A 25,705-nucleotide genomic window follows, 5' to 3' on the forward strand; every position below is an offset into this window, starting at 1 on the left:
AAAATCAATAAAAATATTTTAAAACATTTAAATGTATATAAAACTTTCAAGAAGGACTATGGCAAAATAAAAACATAAGTAGAAGAGGGAAAATTAGTGAGTAATTACAGAGTATTACTGAATAATCTACTCAAAGAAATTTTTAATAGTGACCAAATGGGGCTTCCATATAAAAAACTCATTACAGATAACTTTATGGAGTGAGATAAAATACAAATTTTACTTCTACAAATTATTTTTAATGTGAAAAAAATCTCACTTAGGCATTTTTAAGAAAAAAGACTGTTTATTAAAATGTGGATATTGTAATATCCTATACATTAAGACCTAATTTAAGAAAACACAATATACAAAAAGATAGCAAAGATACTTAAAGGAACAAAAACAATAAAAAATGGATCTATTGTGAAATACTGCATAAATTTAATAACACTAAAAACTAAAAGTGCATATCTGCACAGTACAGACATAGGAAAGTTTATAAAGCTGAACGACAAAATATCAATGGTGATTACAACTGAGAAATGAGATTAAGACTGAAGTACTTTTGAGTTTATATGTATCTAAATTGTTCAAACTAATACTATGTATCACTTTTTAAATTTTTAGTAAGTAGAATACATAAAAATTTGAACTTATACAGCAGAAAAAAATCAAAGAGTAAAAATTTCTAATACAAACGGATTCATTACTTTGCCAAATATTTAATAAAGGCTGTTATTCCCTTACAATTTCCTAAGGGGGGGGGGTAAATCTATCTTCCATTAAAGTAGAGAGGTGAGAGAGGCTTAGCTATCTAACTTAAATGTATCATGAATAGAAAAAATGTGAATACTGATTTTTTTAAAATGGCAGAATTAAATGAAGGAAAGAAAATGGAAATAAAAAGCAATACTTTGAAGTTTTAATACCCTCATCTCAGTGCTCATTAAGAGGAAAGCTTCTATTTGCCTAGGATCTATAGAAATCATTCTGACTCCCAATGGTTCCCTGCTACAATTACCCTTCTTGGAGGACTGAAAATGAAGTACAAAATCCTACTTAATTTGCTTTTAGAAAAACCACTGTCCCATTAAATATCAAAATCTTGGATGGGCTTGAATGTTAGATTAAGGAGTCTAGTCTCTAGTTCACAGGCAAGAGGGAGCCACCAGAAAAGAACATAAAAATTTGGGGATATACTTTCAGATGACAAATTTGAAAATTGTATAGAGAATGCAACAAGGAACACTAAGGAGGAGGAAGGTCATTCACATAAAGTGCCTAGAATAGAACATTACACATGATATAGTCGCAAAAGTGTTTATTATAAGATGACTTTAAAAAATTCCCTAAAACTCAAGTTTGTCATATAATTAGTGAAATAGATTAAATTCAGATATGAGACTCATTTGTTTTTGTGTTTACTTATCAATTATTAAGAGGTTATATCCAACTGTGGCTCAGTTGGTTGAGTATGGTCACATGCACCAGGAAGTCGAGGGTTCAATTCCTGGTCAGGGCACAAGGCTGGGTAGCAGGCTCAATCCCCAACAGGGGGTGTGTGCAAGAGGCAGCCAATCGATATTCCTCTCTCTTCCCCCGCCTTCCTTCCTCTCTCTCTCAAATCAATAAAGACATATAAAAAATTCATTTAAAAAAGTGCATGTCCTGTTCAAGCAACAGCCTGAAGTATAAAAATATTAAAAGAATTCACTTCTTACTTCAAAAATTGATTTTATCGCCAAAACCAGTTTTGCTCAATGGATAGAGTGTCTCTCTGCCTGCAGACTCAGGGATCCCGGTTTGATTCTGGTCAAAGGCACATCCCCAGTAGGGGGTGTGCAGGAGGCAGCTGATCGATGTTACTTTCTCATCGATGTTTCTAACTTTCTATCCTTCTCCCTTCCTCTCTGTAAAAAAATCAATAAAATATATATTTTTGAAAAAATTGACTTTATCTCAGTCACTGTCTTGATCCTATAAGCCACACTTGATTTGAACCAAAGCTAAGTAGAATTTGAAGTGGGTTAAATGCATCTTAGAAAGAAATAGTAAAAAAAATAAAATATTTTTTTAAAAAGTTACCAAAATTTATCAACCATGAAATCCTCACCTTGTTTTTTGGACAAGAAATTGCTTCAGATCATGAAGGATGTTTCCAGTTTTTCGTCCAACTTCTAAAAACAAGTTTGGTCTATCAAAACCAGTACAAGTAATCTGAGGATTCTTCAGGTTTAAGCAGCGGACAATGTCTTCCCGGATAGAGGAACTTGCAGTAGCAGTGAGAGCAACTATTGGAACCTGATGAAGTTCATCAATTTTTCAAAAAGGAGAGAGCTCATTAATTCCTAAAAATTGTACTGCCTTTTTACAAAGACACTGTGAAACAATAACAAAAAAAAGTGTTTAAAACGCAACTTTCAAATTAACTTTTTTTGAGAAGGAAAGAAACTTTCTACTTATGCATTCCTCGGCCTCTAAAATACTTTTTTTTTTTAATTCATGAATAATTTAAATAATATACTAAATCCATTAGATTTCAAAATGTAGTCTACCTTGCCTTATTAAATTAAGGCTTCTTACTAGCTATCTACTTCTTCTTCTTCTTCTTTTTTTTTAACTAGAAGTCCAATGCACAAAGATTCGTGCAGAAATGGACCTTCCTTTCCCTGGCTGCCAGCACCACCTTGGCTCTGGCTGGATCCACCTTTCTACTCCGGCCCAGAGCCCCCTTTCCACCTTCCCATGCTGCCCAGAGTCCAGAGCAGCTGAGTGGTGTGTCTCGCCCCGCCCCTGGCCAATAGGCAGTTGCATACGCAAATTAACCTACCATCTTTGTTGGGTTAATTTGCATACTCACTCCTGATTGGCTGATGGGCATCACAACGATATGGTCAATTAGCATGTTATTCTTTTATTTTTGTTATTCTTTATTATATGTATTTTTAACTGTGCTGCTATAAGCGGGGGTTCTGTTAAGTCTTTTTATTAATCTGTAATTCACAAATTCACAAATTCACTGGAAATCTAACTATGCAAAGCAATGAATCTTTTTTTGTCTCTGATATTAAATATATAAGCTTAGAGCTTCTCAACTCTAGTAGCAAAGCTCTCAATGACCTGAATATCCTCCTTCCAATTTCACTAAGTAAATCATGACATACTATAAATAAGAAAAATGCATAAAATGAAACATGTATTATTAATTGGTTCCTTGAGCAACCAAGTCATGTTCTATTTTCAGCTCAGTACCAACGTTTTGACTGGATTAGCAGCCAAAGCTGGAGGCACAGCACATACCAGGAAAAATATGAATACATAATCTTTCAGAAATTCTGAAGAAGTTATAACAACATACCTCCCACAAAACTAGATTTAACATTTTGGTCCCTATTCTCATAGGGAGTTATAATAAACTATGCTATTATTTCATACTCAGAAAAAAATGGACTGGGTCTTAAAGTTGTTCCTAAATCACCAACTGTTCTATAACCAAGAATACAACTTTCATGAAATATTCTTTTTTTTATTAAGAGAAAGGGAACATCGATTTGTTGTTCCACTCTATTTATGCATTCATTGGTCTTTAATAGTTTATTTCTGTATGTGCCCTGACCAAGGATCGAACCCACAACCTTAGCATATCAGGATGACACTCCAACCAACTGGGCTACCTGGTCAGGACTTTTGAAATACTCTTTTGGCCCACTACAGATACATTAAACAATATCCTCAAAAAATTGCTCTCAGATACACAACTACAATACTTCAAAAATCAGTTTAAGCAATTCTCTTTTATGTACTAATAAGTAAAAATGTATGTGCAATTTATTAAAAAGCACTTATAGAATTTGAAAAACAATTTATTAAAAACTACTTTTATAATCAAAATAGCTCTAATAAAAAATTATCTCAAAGCTCATGTAAAAAATACCAAGTAGGTTTGGGAGTCATTTTTTTTAATGGAAAAAGTGTATCAAAACCAATTGACAAGGTGATAGCATTTTTGCATTCCCTATCCTTAAATTATTTAAAACAGTAAGCCCCAAATTAACTTATTGATTTCTGGTTTGCAATCACACAGTTCTCTGAATTTAAAGAATACCAGCCTAACAGTTTGGAGATGAATAGGCCAATTTATAAAGAAGTTAGTTTTTCTAATCAAACATATATAAAATAAAAATATTGATATCAAATATAAAACTAAGAATAAGAAAAGTTTAAATATTAGGCATTCTTGAGACATGCACATTCTCGCCAATACAGGAACAAAGCATTTTCATCAACTGAAGTGTTTTATTGAAACAATTTATAAATGCATTAATAAAATACCTGGGGTTTAACTGCTATACAGATAAAGAAGTTTTCAGGATAAAAACTATAAGAGGGCTTAGTTTGGTTCTAAATAAATACATGAGTGGATGGGCAAGGTATGTCTGAAAATAAGGAAGAAGTATGAAACATGACACTTCTTGAAGAAGTTAACAGAAAAATCAGGCAAAATAGCAGCACATTAGTGAAAAACTCTGGCTTAGAATCAGTTGCTGAGTTAAGATCCTGCCTTTGCCACTAACTAGATGTGAGATTTTGAGCTGTTGGTTTCACTCTCTGAACTTTGGTTTCCTCGCCTATAAAATGGCTACAAATAATAGCAACAATCTCATGAAGTTATTGTGAAGCCCAAATGAAATAAAGCGTATTATGTGTGCCACAGCCAAGGGTGAACCTGAGGGGGACGGTGAAGGACTGAGAAAAGACAGACAAGAGAATGAAAGCTGGGTCTTGGTGGGACGCTGTCCTCTCTGGTGGAGAGCTAGCGACAGTGCCACGGACTATAAGCCGTGTCTTTATTTTACAGCCAGATGCCACGAGACAAAGTAAGGGAGTGGTCAAGATGTTTATAACATTCCCATGAGTTTCAATCCTACTCCATTACATGCACCAGATCGAGCTTTGTTTACTTGCAGCCCATATCACCTAGGCACATGGGGCCACGTGTTCAGACCATAGGCTGAAGCTTACAACTACAGCTGTTGGCTAGTATTGTGCTGGGAGGGCTCTGCCCTCCAAGCTGGGACTTGCATGTGGCCATGAGAAGGCTGTTTCTTCTCATTAGTCCAAGGCTTGAACCTGTCCAAACACTGTAGCCGCTCTCCATAATTATGCCTGTACATAATGCATGAGCATGGTGCACAGTAAGCACTCAAAAAGCTTCAGCCATTACTGTTATTGCAACAAGTAAAAAGAATTCTATACAAGAGCTTCAGAACCCTGGACACTACTCCCTGATTTGCCACTACTTTGGCAAGGGCTAACTTCTCTCGGCCTCAGTTTTTTCATCAAAACAGGAGACAGAGAGTGCTAGCAACATGATGTTAGACTCTTATAACAAAAATTCCGACTTTGCCACTAGAAAATCCCTATTCAAGTGACCTGCTAACAATGGAAAAAAAAAATATATCACAATAAACTCAGTCTTCTATCTCTAAGATTCTAAAGGGTCACAGTTAAGAATGTTGCTTCCCAGAGGATGACTGGTTAGCCAGAGACAGGTAAGATTCCTCAGGGAAGGAACAACCTAAGATAGGCACAGTTGCAGAGGGGCCATCAGGAGAAAACTTGGAAGTCAACAGAGGTGGGGCACAGACCTTATCCCCACAACTATGCAGGGGCCTGAACCTTCACCCCTTCTGAGGGAGGTCTCCTGCCCCAATGGCTGCTTCGCTTCCCATGCACAGCTCAAATCAGGACCCAGTTAACAGACAGAGAATTGGCCAAGAGCAGCTGTCCTCTCACCGCAACAAGACTTGTTTGAGATGTCTTGTAGCCATGATAAGAGGAAGCAGGTTCTCAATATCCAAATCCAGCCCAGTCCCAGAAATGCTTAGGGTCTACTTAAGAAGGCAAATAATCCTTTCCACTAATATACACAGGGTGAAATTAGATTGTTGGTAGAGTGTTGAGTTTGACAGTAGAATAGTAGTCAAGTTTTCAGAGTAATTTAAATTGGCTAATTGAAATAAGCGAATATCCTAGAAAAATGGATTGTAATGTAAAAAAGCTGTTCCTAAAGTATTAACAAAAATCTTTATTGGCAGTTTATCTCATAGCAAAATTTCGCAACATGTAATGCATCTAAAACAGTCATATTTTAGCGCAAAAATTAAAATGTAAAAGCTATCAAGACTACATTATAAAATTTCCAAAAGCCTCCTAATATTTAAATAAAATAAAAAAAGGGGGTGATAGTAGAAGAATATCATGTAAGGAAAAAGATCCTGTAAGTAAATTACATCTAGAAAATTTGTACTTTTAGATAATTAACTTTCAGTTGTAATGCTAATAAGAAAACACCCATGAAAAACACATATGATGTCAAAACAAGCCAGAAAAAAATCATTTGGACAAAAAATGAAAAAGGATCTCAAGTCAAATTTATAGAAAATATTCCTTTATTAACTTTTGGTCAAGAATATGTATATTTTCAGAAAACAACTCCAGGACCATGTGGATTCCTGCAAGAGAGGAATTGATAGGACTGCTCCAGCCATGAAGACAGAAGAGAAACAGTCCAGAAAGGGAAGACGCTTGACAATGCCTTGCCACACTAGCAGACAGCAGCTGTGAGTCACTGAAGGATGCCCAGGACCAAACCAGAGACGGTCGGACCTGCATCACCACCATTTGTCCACCATCTAGAACTGAAATATCATTGCTGACATGTACAAATAAGGAACTGTTTGACATTGAAATTGGGACTCAAAAGAACTGTTTGGCCCAGAAAGAAACTCACTATAGACTGATTCATTTGTCTCTCAGCATAATCATTATGGCTGGTCTCATTCTCGGTTCTTACAAGTGTATTTCTTGTAGCACATGATCTCACACATCTAGGGGAAATAATGAGCAACACAAACTGATGAACAAAAACAGACCCAGAGACAGGAAAGCATCGATCAGACTCTCAAACCTCAGAGGGATAGTAGGGGAGGATGGGGAAAGGGAGAGAAATCAACCAAAGGACTTGAATGCATGCATATAAGCCTAACCAGTGGTCATGGACAACAGGGGGGTGGAGGCATACGTGGGGAGGGGTTTGGAGTGAGAATGGGGAGATGAGGACAATTATGATATCATAATCAATAAAAAATAAAAATAAATTTAAAAAATATTTTTAAAATTTTTTTAAAGAATGTTGCTTCTACAAAAAAAAATAAAGTAATGCAATATATTAAACTAAACAACAGTTATTTACTTTCACTTCAGAAATGAATAGAATCTTTCCTCTTAGAAGATTGTTGTGCTTTATGACATTTAAAATTTATAAACGAGGATGAAGCTTAAAAATAATATATAGATTGGTTATGAGAAAGATGACCATACATCCTGGTTTGCTGGGACGCTCCCAGTTTATGCTGTTATCATGACATAATTAATGATAGCTTGTACCCTTTAATTGTCAAAAGCAAATTGGGTTGGGTGATAATTATTCTGTCACCTATATGAAGTTCTTAACTCATAAAACTCTTATTCTTCTTCAAGCTGGCAAAAATGTTTCCTTGGTACTAAGTGTTGAGTTTTGTTAAAACAAGCAACACAACAGAAATTAATCTTGTGACTATAAATTTAGGAATGACTTAGTCATATGCTTCAATGGTATACAACTATAGATTCAGAGACTATTCCATCTGCTTCTAAATTTGGGTCATGTTGCTAATTCTAACTCCATAACACTAAAGCAGGACAATAAGAAGCTAGGAAAATTCCTAAGCAAGAGGAATGGGGAAACTGAGACAAAATAATTTAACAAAACCAAACAATTTGAACAACTTACAGACAGCAAAACCTTATCTTCCTTGGACACTTGAAAACAAATAGATTCTACCTTTCCTCCCTAACCAGAGAACAAATATCTTAAATTACTCTGGTTGGAGAGATAAAGGACAGAGACCCAATTAATGCGAGTTGTACCAGCCAAACCCAAGGACAGATGAAGTCTGGGAAACAAATAACAAAAACCTGATTCAAGCCAGACAGACCTAAGATAAAAGTAAAACAGTAAAGCCAACCAAAAACTAATCCCAAACTCCCCTATATGCTCATTCTGATGCATCAACATATTAAACACGCACCCAAAAAGCTGATGAATATTCTTCTGAAACTCTCCCTCCCTAAGTTTCTCAACCACAGAAAAGATATAAAAACCCTCAAGACTACAGATGCCAGTGTGGATTCTCTCTGAAGTATACCCAGGACCTTTCTCAGACGTCAACTTTTTTTTTTCGTTCTCTTAAAATCTAAGGGCCCCCACAAGACTTACAATCAGGGGAGCAGCAGGGAGAGCCTGGGCTTCCACCTGAACCTGTCTCCAAGGCCCTCTCTTCTCTGATTTGCCACGGAACTCAGTGTCTCACTTCTTTCACTATGACCTTCCCACTGAGCCAACAGCAGCCTCGCCTTGGCTCACTTCTTTCCTATAACATTTCTAAAAAGCCAAAGCAAGGCACTACTCTCTCCTGTTATTTCTTCTACCTTAAGCTCTTCCTTAGTTTCACTGACCCCAGCTTTAATAAATGTGCTCTCAAAATCACCGGGACTCCTTTTGTGAAATTTTTCCTGCACACACTGGAGTTGGTCTGAGGCAGACCCGTTCCGGGAGATCCCCGTCTATTAACATTCTCCTGCTTCATTCATTCATTCTAATTAGTTACTGAGTGTGTACTATACACTTATGTTTGTGAAAGGATGGGGAAGAAAGTAATGGAAAGGACCACCACGTCTGCTGGATCTCACAAGTTCTCTTATTTGGACTTCATGGGATTTTAAGACTGATGTAGAGCTTTCTGCCTGGCTGCTCTTTCAGAGACTCACTATGTCTGACTCTCCAAATTGGAATCTTTATACTAAACAGTTTAGTGATTTCTTTGCTATTTTTTGAATTTATTGAAATAATAATGGTGTGAAGCATTGCAGGTTTGCTCCAGTTGCCCCAGTGTAATTACATTGGGAAGAATAAAAAAACACTGAGAAGAGTGAGGAAAATGGGAGTCCCACAACCACCAGGTGGCATTTCTCACCACTTAGCTAATAAAAAGGATTCAGGAAAACACTGGGGGAAAAAGATTTCGTAGCCATTGCTTGACAAACACTCTGTGCTATATACTGAAACATACTAAGAAATGAAAATTTTTCAATGGAATACAAAGAGAGACATAATAAAAAACTTAAATTCAACACTAAAATGTGTTTAAGAGCTGCATAGAATACTTAACTCCTCTAACACAATCCTTCTAGATTCAAAGGACTACAGAAAGCAATCTTCTTAGTTTCCAAAAGCTTATTTTTTAAAACCATTCTAAATTACTGGAAAGCAGTGTTAAGGTACACTGGCTTACTGACTTTCATCATACAAATATCTTCTTTTTCTATACATGTACCATTAACACTATTGATCTTTCTATATCATTCATACCGTTCCACATAACATTGATTGTTTGGTGCCATTGCTTCTGTTTTTATAGGTATGAATCTAATCTTTACTGGATTATGAGCTATTTTAGGGCAGAAACTAAGTTTTATATTTCTTTTTAAATTGTTTGCTTTAGAAATTAGCAGTGTCCCACTGTGTAGCTACTGCCCAACTCTACTACTCACTATCTGTGGGAGAAAATTACTTATCTGATTATCAGCTTCCACATCTGATTCATTTATTCATTTACCCAATTATTTATGGAGCACCCAAAATATGCCATATACTGTTCTAGATTTCATAAACCAACCCACCAAAATTCCTCCTCATAAAGAATATTCTAGTGGAGACCCTCAGACGATAAAATATAATAAGCAGTGATAGTGCTATTAAAAATAACGAAGAAATATGAGAAATATTGAATGTTGGAGGAGGGGTTAATTTCAGATTTTTCCTATGGTGGCCTAGGAAGCCTAAATAAGTAATATTTCAGCAAAGACCTGAGAGAAGTTACGGGATCACACGACGTGAATTACCTGGGTGAAATGTTCAGGGACAGGGAAGAGCAGGAACAAAGCCCTAACAGAGGAGCATGCTTGGCATGATTGCAGAAAATCAAGAAGAGGGTAGCTGGAACCTAGAACCTAGCAAATGAAGAGACAAATACTAGAGGACGATGTGCAAGTCCAATTTCTAGTGGGATTCAGCTTACCAATGGGAATGCTGCCTTTAGAGACCCCAACTCCCTGAATGAGTTTCTAAAATCATGACCCCACTCAGAAATACAGTGAGCCTCATCCACAGCAATCAGAGTAATACCTATTAAAAGAAGAAAAAGAAATAAATGGGGGAAATAAAGTTCAAAAAGAAGAAATAACTTCATCTAAGTCAATATTACCTTCTTCACTCAGGATATGTATTACAGAAAGAACAAATAATGAAATCAAACTATTTGGTTCATACAAAAACACAAGCATAAATTGCATCAGCTAACACCAAAAATCATTACTAAGAAGAGCGGGAATACATATTAGTAGAGTGTAAGGAGGAAACGTTTATATATTATTATTCCTCAGAAAAATTGAATACTTTCTATTACCTGTCCTCAAGACTATCACTCATAACCATCTGTAATGGTAACACCCCCAAAAAAGAGCCGTTCCATTTTTCTTTAACAATACTTTTAACTTTATCTCTTCGATGAGCCATCAGGAGATAGATCAACACATTTCTAGTGAGATTCAGTGCATGACTATCCATCATTGGTCACATTTCATGCCAGAGAGTTCCTATGAAATCCCAGTATTGAAACACAGTAGATAATAGTACCTAACATTTATTAGTTACTCTAAAGATTAAATTAGATCACTCTCACATAAAATGCTAAAAACGAGGCCTGACATAAAAGAGATCTCAATTTTAAAAAATCATCACTCTTATTTATCATTATTAAATGTTCATTCCGATCCAAGCACTTTTCTAGGAAAAAAATATTAATAAAATGCAATCCATGACCTTGGGGGGGTCATCATTCTAAAAGAAGAGGGAGAAATTCAAATACATAATTTAATTCATTGAGATTACCAACTATAATACAGTTGGAGGAGAAAGAAGGCAAAAAAGAAACCTACTAGATATGAGTAAGGTCGGTTGATTAGCATCAAAATTCTCTGATTACTAATAAGTGACTAAGGAAAACTCAGTGTTACCTCTATACTTATTTTGGCTTTAGAAACTAAATAAGCCAGGTTTTAAATTAAATAGGTTAAGACAAAGATGGTGGCTTCTCCTTTATTTTAAAACTTTCCTTAAAATTAAAATTTCCTATTTGTCCCTAGCCTGTGTGGCTCAGTTGGTTGGAGGGATGTTTCTGTACACCAAAAGGTGGCAGGATGGATTCCCAGTCAGAGCACAAACCTGGTTACCGGTCGATCCTGGGTCAGGGTATGTGCGAGGGGCAACAGATTGATGTTTCTCTCTCCCTCCTCCCCTCCTCTCTTTTTCTCTCTCTGAAAATTTTTTAAAAGTTACAGGTCTGACTGATCAGCTTTTAACGAGGCTGAACTTTGTCCCTCAGAATGAGTTTAGGCAAGCTTTTGCCAACTTTCACTTTGAATGTGCAAGTCCAAGTGTCTGACCAGGTCCTATACATATTTCATTTTGGCATTCCTGTCACTCAAGCCTCCTTTCCAAAGTTAAAAGACAATTTTACAAGTGTGTTTGATTTTAAGATGTCTCATATAAATTATGTTTGCTGCTTCTGTTATAAATCCATACTACTTAAATAATGTAACATTTATCATGAAAAATCTGATTAACTAAATGTCAGACTACTGTACAAATAAAATTTTGAATTTATTCACTTCTGTGAGCATTTTACAATTTCCTGGAAACAGAAGCCAAATAAAAATATTTCCTAAAAAAATGCTCAACCTTTTCTGCAACACTAAGAGGCAACCAAAAAGAGCATTTTTATCTATAATATGGAGAGAATTCTGCCACAGTGCTTGAAGTGTTCATAATTCAATTCATTACAAAAATAAAAAGTTGGAACTACCTGTAAAAGGATCTAAGTACAGACTTAGGCTAAGTACAGACTTAAGCTAATTACTAACTCCAAACAAAGAAAATGCTAAAATAGACAAAAAAAACATCTAGGCCACTATGAACACAAACCCTAGCTTTTACTATAAAACCAGCCAATTTGTGTCTCTAAGGTAGTTGGACTTAATCTAAAGTAAATTATTCACAAGAACTTCATACAACTTAATAAGAGACACAGCAAATTTGTTTCCCATTAAGGAAGTTTAACAGCTGATAGGTGTGCTTTTTGGCAATATATTTATTTAATCAAGTGTTAATTTCTGCCCTCACTTTTCAGTTGGAATTTAACACACACTAAAAAGACACAAATTTGTTTTCAGTAAACCATGAGAAAAATTGTTAACTGTTAATTACCTGTAGAGTTATATGCAAATAACCATTAAATAAGATTGTGCAATGTTGAAAACTCTGTCGATGTGAAATTATTTTAATACATAATTATATAATACTAGAGGCCAGGTGCACGAATTTGTGCACCAGTGGGGTCCCTAGGCCTGGCCTGTTGGATTGGACAAATATCGGCTCTCTGACATCCCCCAAGGAGTCCTGGATTGTGAGAGAGTGCAGGCCAGACCGAAGGACCCCACCAATGCACAATCAGGGCCGGGGAGGGACACAGAAGGATGGCCTTGGCCAGCCAGGGAGGGACCACAGGAGGGCTTTAGGGCATATCCAGCTGGTCTCGCTCAGATCCCAGCAGCAAGCTAACCTACTGGTCAGAGTGCCTGGTGGTCAGTGCACGTCATAGAGAGCGGTTGAGCGGCCTTTGAGCAATTGAGCATCTTCAGCATATCATTAGCATAGAAGAGTGCCATGCACAAAATTTGTACACTCGGGGATTAGGGGGTCCCTTAGCCTGGCCTGTGCCCTCTCACAGTCCGGGAGCCCGTGGGAGATGTCAGACTGACGGCATCCACAGGGAGCGGACCTAAGCCGTTAGTTGGACATCCTTAGCACTGCCACGGAGATGGGAGAGGCTCCTGCCACTGCAGCTGCTCTTGTGAACCAGGCTTCTGCCTGAACAGCACTTCCCCATGGAAGCGCACTGGCCACCAGGGGGCAGCAGCTGCACTGATCATCTGTCCCCTGGTGGCCAGTGCACATCATAGTGAGGGGTTGAGCGGCCTTAGCATATCATTAGCACATATGCTTTGATTGGATGACCAGATACTTAGCATATTAGGCTTTTATTGTATTATAAAGGACTGTGCTTTGATTAGTTGAATGGATGACTAGACAACTGGGCTGTTAGCATATTAGAATGACTGGACGCTTAGCATATTAGGCTTTTATTATATAGGATTATATAATATTAGAAAACTAATATTGGTTGGTTCAACGGAATGTTTGAAATATGTGCATTTGGAATAGAAGCCTTGATGGCAACTCTATGATAGCTGAGTATAATCATCAAAAAGGAAATAACAGACAAAAATATTTTTAAGTACAAAAAAATGGTGTCAGCTCTTGACTAATTCTATATTTAAATGTTCTAGGAAAAAAGCTTTAACTTATTATTGAATTTTTTAAGTTAATCATACTCACTGGAGGCCACTAATCCAAGGTACTGTTGTTTCCAACCCTGACAACACATCAAAATCACCTCTGAAAACCTATAAATGCCAGGGCCCATGGCTAGGCATTTAATCACAATTTCCACAGTGGAAGGATCCTGTATTTTTCAAAAGTCTGAAAGGTGATTTTCTTGAACAATCAGTATAAGGAACCACTACACTGGTTTAATTTAGATTCAAAATATATTTTTAAAAATTTATAATTTCATAGAATCTAAGACCCAACACTCATTCAACAATACATGTAAATGCTTACTATATGCCACATACTGCACTATGGAAATATAAATAAGAATGGGCCCTAACCAGTCTGGCTCAGTAGATAGAGTGTCGGCCTGCGGACTGAAAGGTCCCAGGTTCGATTCCAGTCAAGGGCATGTACCGTGGTTGCGGGCACATCCCCAGTGGGGGGTGTGCAGGAGGCAGCTGATCCATGTTTCTCTCTCATTGATATTTCTAACTCTCTATCCCTCTCCCTTCCTCTCTGTAAAAAAATCAATAAAAAATTAATTTTAAAAAAAAGAAAAAAGAATGGTATTTTTTCCTCAAAAAGTTTATAGTGTAAAAGAAGACAATATACATAACCTGGTAATTATAATTCAGGAGCCTACATTATTTCTATGGCAGAAGGAATTCCAGTCTTCTATGGAATTAGGCAGTAGTGACACCAAGTTGGAGCCAGAGATTTCCTGGAAGAGGTAATCCTATATACTATATAATAAAGGCGTAATATGCAAATCGACAGAACGGCAGAACGACCAGTCACTATGGCGCACATTGACCACCAGGGGGCAGATACTCAACACAGGAACTGCCCTGGTGGTCAGTACACTCCCACAGGGGGAGCGCCACTCAGCCAGAAGCCCGGCTCAGGGTTGGCAAGCACAGCAGCAGTGGCGGGAGCCTCTCCTACCTCCACTGCGTGAGGCTGGTAAGGAGCAAGAGGTCCCGGACTGTGAGAGCCCTGGACTGTAAGAAGGATGTCTGGCTTAGGCCCGATCCCCAAATCAATTGGGCCTAAGCCAGCAGGCGGACATCCCCCCAAGAGGTCCCAAACTGCAAGAGGCTGCAGGCCAGGCTGAGGGATTCCCTTACCCCCAGTGCACAAATTTCATGCACCTGGCCTCTAGTGTTTAAAATAGACTTTAACAGAAGTGAAATTCAATACCCATCCATAACTTTAACTTTAAAGGGTAACTCTATTTAACAAATACTTATAAGCACTCTATTGTATTACTTACCAATATCAGCCTCAAGTTGCTGAAGCAGGTGCAAGTTACCTGAACAGAATTCTGGAGTTAAGTATACAATTTTGTATTTGCCTCTATAAAAACAAACAAACAACAATAAAAAAATAGGACAAGAAATATTCTATAATAAAGAAAACAATAGCCTAATAGATTACATCTTAAAACCATAATTCCTGATAAATTTTTAAATAATACATTATGCTACCGTGTTTCCCCGAAAATAAGACATCCTCCAAAAATAAGACTTAGCGCATGGAAAGATAAGACATCCCCTGAAAATAAGACCTAGCGCAACATTGGGAGAAAAAATTAATATAAGACATTGTCTTATTTTCGGGAAAACAGGGTAGTTACTAAAAACTAAATATTGTGTGTAGGGGTGTGTGTGTGTGTGTGTGTGTGTGTGTGTGTGTGTGTATAGTTCTTTGATTTCACTTCAACCCATCACCAAAAAGCTGGCAATGCCTGTCAGGGAGTACTCAGCATTAAGTACTCTCTAAAATTAATAAACATTTGATCGGATAAGGATTTAAAAAAATTTTTTTTAATACGGTTGGCATTTTAAAAACTACTGATACATGCAACAACATGGAGGAATCCCATGACATTATGCTGAATGAAAGAAGTCTTAGACAAGAGTTCATATTGTCTGACAAAAATATTGTAGAAAAAAAACTAGAACAGTGGTTTGCTTTAGGATGAAGGGTAAAGGACTAATTGGGAAAGAACATAAAGGAACATAAAAGAACATAAATACAGTAATGCTGTATATCTTATTAAGGGTTTGAGTTATATATTTATATTGAGTTATATCTTTATCAATACTCAATAAATACATGTTTGTTGTTTGTATACTAATATACAAATATTTATATTAATATATCTACACTCTGTGTGTCTGACAATTTTATTCTAGTAAAGAATTATGTCACAATGAGATTAGCGGGGCAAGAGATCTAGAATCCAGTCCCTGCTCAGCCATTAATTCATTGAGTGAATGATTTGGGTCAAATTACTTTGAGCCTCAGTTTCCTCAGCTGTAAAATGAAGCAAAACTAGGTAACTCTCCAAGTTCTCTTCCAAAATCAAAATTTTACAATCCCATCATTACAATGTTAACATTACAGTCGAGAACTAAAAAGAATAGATTTCTCTCAGTTTGAAGGATTTTAAAATTAATAGTTCTGTAAATGCACTATAAAAAAGAAAATACATTTAAAAACCATGAATATTTTGTTCATGTATTAAATAAAAAATTTTTGCATACAAAGTATTCTCACATATCCTAGACACCTGATCAGAAATCATATAAACTACTCACAGTTTAACATCCTTGAGAACGTTCTGTGACTGTGCAGATCCCAGAAAACAAGCTGAAATGTTGGACATTCTATAAGGAAAAACACATAATGGAGCCACGTACATACACGCTACAAGATCAACTTCATGCTTACGTGAGAAGAAATAAAGAAATACTATTTAAAAAATACATTCCTCTTCTTTGCAATCCTCGCTTTTTGTAATTTACTGATTTGATAAATAAATGCCTTCCAGGGCGATATTAGAAGCCAGGTTGTTAAGGTGATTTTTCAAAAAGATTGCAAACTCGAATTAAAGACGTTGAAAATTTTTTCTTAACTAAAATATAGGGTTCCATGTATACACTTCATACCAAGAGAAAGAGGACAGAATTGTGAGATACACAATTTAAACTGGCATATAGTTGCTTTAAAAAAAAAATGTATTGGGGCCACCTGGTAGCCTTGAATGACAGAGAACTTAAGAAGGTAAGTTCATCCACTAACGTGTCATTTATTACTTATTAAAATAAAGAAGCACTTATAGTAATGTGTTCCTGAGAACTAGATTTTAAAATGCATGCTAGATTAGAGTTTTCATTCTCTGAGAAGAAAAAGGTGATAATGTGGCAAAGTAAACATTACTTACCCAAGCTGGAGCACCTGGTCTTCCATCAAAGAAATGAGAGGAGAGATGACAAGGCCAATCCCGCCTACATAAACAGGTGGATACTGGAAGCACAGGCTCTTTCCATAGCCTGAAAATAAAAATAATACACTCACTGAAATAAAAATAAAGCCTTGGTACTTTGATTTCTTCTTACAATGCACCCGAATGAGATCAAGAATCAATTACTACTGTGTTATCTTCATAAGAGCTAATTCATGCATAAACTTAAGCATCTACTCTCCGTTCACTCTCTTCTCTATTTCGCACCATTTGTAGTTGGCTCCATTCCCATGGGGCATATGTTCCAGGACCTCCAGGGGATGCCTGAAACCATGGATAGCACTGAACCCAATACGTACAGTCTCTTTTCCTGTCCATACACACCTATGATAAAGTTAAATTTATAAATTAGACATAGTAAGATATTAACAATAGCTAAGAATAAAGTAGAATAATTATAACAACCTCCTGAGATAAAGGTTACGTGAATGTAGTCTCTCTCTCAAAGTATCTTACTGTGCTGTCCTCACCTTTTCACTTAAAGGCAGTACTTCACAGCTTCTCTCTGGCACGTCCACATTACCAGCATCACTACTCTTATGCTTTGGACCATTATTAAGTAAAATAAAGATTACTGAGACCCAAGCACTGCAATACTGTGGCAGCAGATCCAATGATAGAGACAGTTACTAAGCAACTGATGGGGCAGGGAGAACAGCGTGGATACACTGGATAAGAGGATGATTCACGTCCTGGACAGGACAGAGTGGGACTGTGAGAGATTTCATCCTGCTACTCAGAATGGTGAGCATTCTACTTAGGAATTATTTATTTCTACAGAGCGTTGGCCTGCGGACTGAAGGGCCCCAGGTTCAATCCCCTTCAAGGGCACATACCTTTGTTGTGGGCACATCCCCAGTAGAGGATGTGTAGGAGGCAGCTGATCGATGTTTTAACTCTCTATCCTTCTCCCTTCCTCTCTGAATTATTTATTTCTAGAATTTTTCATGTAATATTTTCAGATATTGGTTGATAGCAGGTAACTGAAACCATAAAAAGTAAAACAGTGGATAAGGGGGAACTACTATTATTTGTATTCTAAAAGTTTAATGAAAGGATATGCATTTAAAAACCTTTACGTTTTATTTTATTATTATTTTTTTTTAATTTTATTTTTTCCATCACCGTTTATCCCCTCTATGCTCTCCAAGGGGATTATGTTTAGACATAATTGATATTATTTATTTATGTTTTATGTATTTCTAAACATCATTTTATTTTATTTTTATTTTTTTAAACACTTATCTTTTTTTTTTTTTTAATATGTTTTATTGATTTTGTACAGAGAGGAAGGGAGAGAGATAGAGAGTTAGAAACATCGATGAGAGAGAGTCATCGATCAGCTGCCTCTTGCACACCCCCTACTGGGGATATGCCCGCAACCAAGGTACATGCCCTTGACCGGATTCGAACTCGGGACCCTTCAGTCCCCAAGCCAACGCTCTATCCATTGAGCCAAACCGGCCGGTCCCGGCACATTTTATTTTTTAAAGTACTAGGTTATTTGCTTAAGCACAACTTACCAGTTGCCATGACAACAACATTATCTCTTCTTTCTTCCAATACAGAATGAATTACTTTCCACTGAACCCTGGAGAGTGAAAACACAAAAGGCTGTTTTGTTTTACTAATAAGAAGCCCAAGAGACATGTTCGAACACATTTTAATTTTTCCACTTCCTCTAATAGAATTTATTTTACATTCTGGGCTTCAATATAAAAATGTCTGAACCCTAGCATTTTAAATATAGGTTACATGGATGCGTGCATGTGCACTTAAGATCTGCAAATGTATATACACTTAAGGCTTGACCATTTCTTTTAATGTAAATTTCACATTAAGAGAAAAATAAATGAATATTTAACTACAGTTAGTGATTTATATGAAATACTCTGGGGGAAGTGGGATGATATTCATATTTACCTTGAGAAGTATTTTAAAAACTGGATGGATTAAGGAATGAGTAGAGAGATGATCGATGAGTATGTGACAAAGAAAGTGTATTAAAATACTGAATATACAGGTATTCATAGTAAAAATATTCTTTCAACTTTATTGTACATCCTCAAAAATTTTTTTAATAAAATATTGAGGAGGAAAATCAATTGGAAAGGTTATCTTTCGGTATGCCGATAACAATCTATTGTTCCTTACCTGAGTGCTAGTTACACAAGGTGCCTAATTTGTGAACATTCATTGATCTGTACATTTATATGCACTTTTCTGTACATAAGACAGTAAACTTTTTTTAAATTTTAAGATCAACCGGACATTTTTTATTTTTCCATGGATTAAATTTTAAATTCCCAGAATAGAAAAATATCCAATCTAGAAATCTACATTTTTATTAGTTTATTCAAATGTACTTGTTCCTCATCTCATAATAATACTTGCAAATGTGCCCCCTTTAATGTAAATATAGTTAAATATATTAAAAATGATAAGACTGTTATTATTCTTCAAACAGTTGTCTTATGAATTTCTGTAACATCAGCATGGTATGGACAATCAGATGCACAAAATAAGCACACGGATACATACTTAACAAAAAACAAGTCAGCAAAAATTAAGATTCATTTGCTAGTGTATTAAAACTAGTTTCTATCCAGAACTCTCTATGGTAAGAAAAGCCATTTTTCCTTGCTTATAAAAATGATGTATACTAGGTAGACATAAATTTTATACAAATATTACTTCAAACTAACTTTGTAGGCACTAATAGGAAATACAGTGTCACATATATAAACTATAGTAAAGTTGTACTATTACTGTTAAATGGGTGGATTATTTGCCTTTTTTCTCTTGTGAAGAAAATAATAAATATGCAATTTAATTAACTGAGCTTACAGTCCTGTGTGGTGTGTCTCAGTTGGTGGGATCATACTATGCACCGGAAGCTTTCCGGTTCAATTCCCAGAGAAGGCGCATGCCCAGGCTGCACATGGAGGGCACGTGCAGGAGGAAGCTGATGGATGCTTTGCTCTCACATCGAAGTTTCTCTCTCTCTCCCTTTTTCTCCCTCTAAGAATCAATGACAATAATAATTAAAAATTAAAAAAGAAATTGAGATTACACTCACGGCTTAAAACTGGAATGGCCAAAGTAGGTCTTGAGGCAAATAACTTGATTTTCATTGGGTCCTGGTATTGAATGGTCTTAAAATAAAATAAAATAAAATAAAACAAAACAAAACAAAACAAAACAAAACAAAATAAAACAAAACAGGTAACTTATGTTAAAATAGACATTCATATGGTGAGAGGGAATAAAAGTTTTATTTCATTGGCTTCTTGTAAAGAATATAGTAATAGGTACCAAAGGTTACTATTTTCTGTTTTTTAAATCCAACCAATTTGATCCTCTGGGCACTAGTCATGACTCCAGGTAAACACCTTAACAATTACCTAATTCTAAGGATTAGAACTTTTTGAAGTTCAGGCTTTGCCAGCACCGTAGGAAAAAAAAAATGATATTTTGGAATTTGCTATCCTTCTAAAAATCAACATTAGACCCAACCATGGCAAGCGATATACCAATCCAAGTTTTATAATATAACCAACTTTCAACTAATAGTAATAAGAAATTAGATTACAGTCACAAGTGAAATCCACTGATAAAATAAAATCTTCATCTTAGTTACCACTCCACCTAATCTTTGACCAAAATTCTCACTGCATATCACAAGGGAGATATGCTAACTTTACCGAACTGATTTCCATTTTCTACTCAGGTTGAAGGGTTTAGAGTGGCCAAGAAAGAGCAATACAAAGAATCAAGATAACTCATTTCTAAACAAATGAAAAGTCATTATTATACTTCTCAGCTTCAACAATTCTAAATAGAATGCTAAATTGATTTGGAGCTAACATATATTTATTTAATTCAAGAAAGCAAGGGGAAAACATTCTTTTAACATCTTCATATATTTTCCACCTAGAAAATGTACCTTAAATTTTCACATTATAATATAACATTGATAAAATCTAGCTCTAGAGAGTGTTCTACTTCTTGAGAAGGTCCATAGTTTATCATAAAATATGCAATTACATCACTTAAATAATAGGTTCACTTAGTGATTCTTATTCTAGTTAGTATACACAGTATAATAATCAGTCCATTTTGCTATTTCACATCGTGCCACTTGTTTTAAGTAATAAGCACATGCAAAACAGATACTATGTACCTATCCCATCTATCTATATTAAATCCTAATATGCAAATCGAACGGACAGCGGAACAATCGGCAGAAGGACCAATCACTATGACACACTGACTACCAGGGAGCAGGCGCTCAGGGAGCTGCCCCAGCCCACAAGCCCCAACCGGCAGCTGCAGCAGCAAGGGCGGGGCCAGCGAGCAGGCAGTGACAGGCCAAGGTGGGTGTGAGCGGGGACCCAGATTACCCTGCCGGTTGCCCCACAAATCAGCCCTGATCACTGGCCAGACCTAGGAACTGTACCCATACAAGAGTTTCATGCACAGGGCCTCTAGTTTATAATAATATTTAATATCAGTCATTAATTCTTTACTAATAATTATTTATAATTTTGACAAACAAAATATAAAACTCAGGATGAAAAGTTTCACATCACCACAGCCACCAAATGACACTTCTATTACTTTACTTTTATAAATAGGAAGACTGTGCTTTCTGAAGACCAAAGTACTAAGGGATTTAATGACAAGTTTATAGGAATTAATCTACTACATGCCACAAAACCCTTGACTTCCAAAACATTTATAAACTGGACCCTAAATTAAAGTCACTGGTAGGTATCAAAGGTGAGTCATTTCATACTACAGTGCTTACCTTCACTTTCTTCTTCCTCTTCAATAGCTTCATCCTCATCTTCTTCTTCTTTACAAGGAACATCCAGATTTCTTTCCACATCCATGCATCTTGAATGAATTGGGTCTACTGTGTGACTATTTAGGTTTTCTAAAGACTGGGAGTTTAAAAATAATTTTAAAAGCAAAACCATAGACAGTGTAGTATCTTTTTCACCAAACACAAAAAGAGTATTATTAACAGAGCCTACAATTTTGCTCAAAGCTGGCAGATGCAAGCAATACCACAAAAGAACATGTGCGCTCTAATTTAAATATGTGCCCAAAAATGGTTTCTCAGGCATAGGCCAAAGATGGAATACTTTCGGTATAAACAGAGGTCATTAATAGCATATAAGGAACTGTTCCTAGGGAAAGTTATCATAAATTTTGAATTTATATTATTTAAAACAATTTTTCTTCATCATACGTCCATGTTTTCAATTCCTAAGCGGCCGATGTGGAATATTAAAATCCACATTTTTAATGAGTTTGTAATGAGTTTCTCTATATTTACTCATCACTCATATTCTTTTTTAGTAAGAATGAGGTTTAAACTATAAGCAGACAATAAATATGTTTTTGATATTGTCAAAACAAGAACAAAAAGATTCAAATACTTTTAGGCAAGAAATACTATAAATGTAAAATAAAAGTTTATTTGTTTTTATTTTGTCCGACAATATCTGATTTCCTTTCCTAAATGAAGATTATGTAGTTAAAGACTGTTAGGATCTTTCAAAATTGTTTCATTTGTAAAATTGTTTTACAGAGAAGTGGCAGGAAGAATTATTAAACTACAGTTCTCATTTTCTCCTCTTATTAAAACTTCCATTTAATAAAGTTGACTTTAAAGTTTTTTTTTTAAGGTATATTCATTTTAGGCTTGGAAAAGGAAAATAAAAGTTCTGTTCCTGATTGTTTATTCAAGTTAATAAACATACTACTAGAAAAGCATTTTAAAAATAAAGTTCTCTCACATGGGCACCAAGTTGTCATCTAAGAGGTTCCATATATAATATGCTTATAGAAGTCTAATAGTATCCTATAAATTCACTACCTAAACAGCATTATTCAGAGAAATGGTTAATAAAGGAATATGATTTAGTATTTACATTCTATTATTACTATTACCTAATATTTATTAAACACTTTACAAAATGCCAGGCTCTACTAAGCTCTTCAGAAGTAACACCTTAAGTAATAATTACAACTGTTAACTTAGGATCTAAAAGGCTAAGAAACCTGCTCAAAGTCACACAGCTAATAAATGAGATGCAGTTTAGAATTAGGTAATTTTTTAGTTAATTAAATGTCCTTTTTAAAGAACTGGAAGTAATTTTCAATAATTTTAAACATACCTTAAGCATCTCCATTTCTAAATCTTCATCACTTTCAATTATATAAGATGTATCTTCTTCTTCATTATCCTTGGGAGATAAATCCTTTTCCAAAAAAAGGATTTAAAACGTTAATTTCAGTTTCATTGACTCCATACCTCTCTTCTACAAAATATTCTCTTCTCTAAGATAAATTTATAATACATATTTATATGTTTCTATGATAGAAAGACAGAAGAGAAAGAGGATAGTAGGGAGGAGGAAGGAGGAATAAACATAGAAAATAAAGAACCAAATAAAAAGAGAAAGAAATATAATTGGAAAGATTAAAAAAAGATACATTCACAGACTTGAAATAAAGCCCACACTATAAATGAGAACACAAAGTGTCAAGCTCAACTATCATTAAACAATGTCAAACTGTGTTTCCCAAACTTTTTGAGCATAAGAACCTCTTTGCAAGTTTGAAAAATTCTACACGAAGTCGGGAACAATCTATGATCATAAAAATACCTTTAACTAAATCAATATTTTACAAATAGAATCTTCATGTATTTGAAAAACAATGTCAGATAAGTTATTTATTTAGCAACTAGAGGCCTAGCACGCACACAAAATTATGCACAAGCTTGCTCCTCACCCTGAGCCGCTGCACACATGGTGGGGAGGGGGTAGGCGGGGGGGGGGGGGGGGATGCTCAATGCACCTCCTGGTGACCGGTCTTTGATCATTACAGCATTACAACCACTGGGTTTTTATTATATAGATTGATGGTGTTTAGATATGAGGAAACTTTAGAATATTTTGACAATCCCCAGATAGCAAGTGTCCAATAGCACACGAATATGCACAAAAGATGGAAGAAAGACCACCTAAAAATGTCTAATATTTAAATTTTAAGTAGGAAAAGAATGTAGAACCTTAATTAACCAGAAAATATTAAGCTTAAAATTTTTTGTTAACTCTTTTACATTTTAAATGAGGTATTTCATGAATAAGTAAAAAATGCTACTAATTGCCAAAACCGGTTTGGCTCAGTGGATAGAGCATCAGTCTGCGGACTGAAAGGTCCCAGGTTCAATTCCGGTCAAGGGCATGTACATTGGTTGCGGGCACATCCCCAGTAAGGGATGTGCAAGAAGCAGCTGATCAATGTTTCTCTCTCATCGACATTTCTAGCTCTCTATCCTTCTCCCTTCCTCTCTGTAAGAAATCAATCAAATATATTTTTTTTAAATGCTACTAATTATTACACAATAATAAATGGCAACAACTAGGGTAAATGATGTCAGTCAGATCATGATATCCTGATCATAATTCTGTATCATTATATGAAACATCATTTCAAAGTATACACTTAATATGAAATTTCTAAAAAAGTAAAGGGTAACACAGATGTTAGCAGAAATAGCTATAGGTAAAAGGCAGGAGAAATGCTAAAATAGCAAATTCCAATAAATGTGTGCTCACACTATAAAATCCACTGCAAAACTATAAGATGTTGCTTATTATATTAAGTTGGAAGTAGTAAAATATGGCTCACAAATTTTGTTAATAAAATTTCATTGAACCACAGACAAGTTCATTTGTTGACATTTGTCAATAGCTGCTTTCACACAAAATAGGCAGAACTGAGTAGTTACAACAGAGTCTATGCGACCTACAAAGCCTAAAATATTTACTATGTGCCCCTCTACATAAAAATATGTGCCAACCCTGCCGAAACCGGTTTGGCTCAGTGGTAGAGCGTCGGTCTGCGGACTGAAGGTCCCAGGTTCGATTCCAACTAAGGGCATGTACATTGGTTGCGGGCATATCCCCGGTGGGGGTGTGCAAGAGACAACTGGTCGATGTTTCTCTCTCATCGACGTTTCTACCTCTCTATCCCACTCCCTTCCTCTCTGTAAAAAATCAATAAAATATATTAAAAAAAAAAAAAAAAGACTTCTCAAAAAAAAAAAGTGGGGGGGGGCCAACCCCTACGGGTGAATCAAAATGGTTTTCTCTTTACTTAGTACCTCAGGAGATTTGCAAGTAACATCACTAAGGTTCTTTTCCAGAGCCTGCTGTTCCAAAACTTGCAGTTCATATTCTGTAATATCTAACGACATTATACGACTTTCTTCTGTATTCTTGTTCAATGCACTGTGTTCTAGTCCACCTTCCTGTTTCACTTCATTTTCAAGCACATTTTCTCCATCCTGTGTAATTAGATTATCAAGTGTTGTGTCCCAGGCCTCCTCTTGTTTCTCTTGTACTCCACCAGCTGGATCTTCGAATGGTAGTAAGTTCATATTAACGCTGGACCTCGGTTCGGTCTCAGTAGAACCAAATATCACTTTCCTCAGTGAATGCAGATTTTCTGAAATATCCTTCAATAGTATAGAAACCCTAAAAAAATTTAAGAAAGGTTAATTCAGCTTAATTGCGTAAATTATAAGGGCAAGTTTTAATGTTTTGGGACAAATAGTTTTCTAAACTGACCCCACCTCAAGGACACTCAGTTTTGTTTTGTTTTGATTTTTCAATTATACATTGGATTAAAGTTGCTATTCATTCCCTAATGTCTGTTGTAGACTTATAGCTGGTAGGCTACTCTGTTATCAGCGATGCACCTCTTCAATCAACAGT

General features: G+C 35.8%; 1 protein-coding gene across 7 annotated transcripts in view; it reads right to left on the reverse strand.

The window, feature by feature from the left end:
• WRN (WRN RecQ like helicase) overlaps window positions 1-25,705 on the reverse strand; it is a 120,684-nt gene that overhangs the window by 51,260 nt on the left and 43,719 nt on the right. For all 7 annotated transcript variants that reach the window (XM_045588900.1, XM_036458243.2, XM_036458242.2 and 4 more), the window contains 10 exons: window positions 25,093-25,465; window positions 23,096-23,179; window positions 21,718-21,853; window positions 19,987-20,062; window positions 18,431-18,498; window positions 16,827-16,935; window positions 16,201-16,269; window positions 14,871-14,953; window positions 10,164-10,270; window positions 2,096-2,283 (listed from right to left, as the gene is read on the reverse strand). In XM_045588900.1, the coding sequence (XP_045444856.1) occupies window positions 2,096-2,283; window positions 10,164-10,270; window positions 14,871-14,953; window positions 16,201-16,269; window positions 16,827-16,935; window positions 18,431-18,498; window positions 19,987-20,062; window positions 21,718-21,853; window positions 23,096-23,179; window positions 25,093-25,465 (1,293 nt within the window). The remainder of the gene's footprint in view (window positions 1-2,095; window positions 2,284-10,163; window positions 10,271-14,870; window positions 14,954-16,200; window positions 16,270-16,826; window positions 16,936-18,430; window positions 18,499-19,986; window positions 20,063-21,717; window positions 21,854-23,095; window positions 23,180-25,092; window positions 25,466-25,705) is intronic.

Source organism: Pipistrellus kuhlii, unplaced genomic scaffold (assembly GCF_014108245.1).
Source record: "Pipistrellus kuhlii isolate mPipKuh1 unplaced genomic scaffold, mPipKuh1.p scaffold_m20_p_3, whole genome shotgun sequence".
Taxonomy (NCBI): Eukaryota; Metazoa; Chordata; class Mammalia; order Chiroptera; family Vespertilionidae; genus Pipistrellus; species Pipistrellus kuhlii.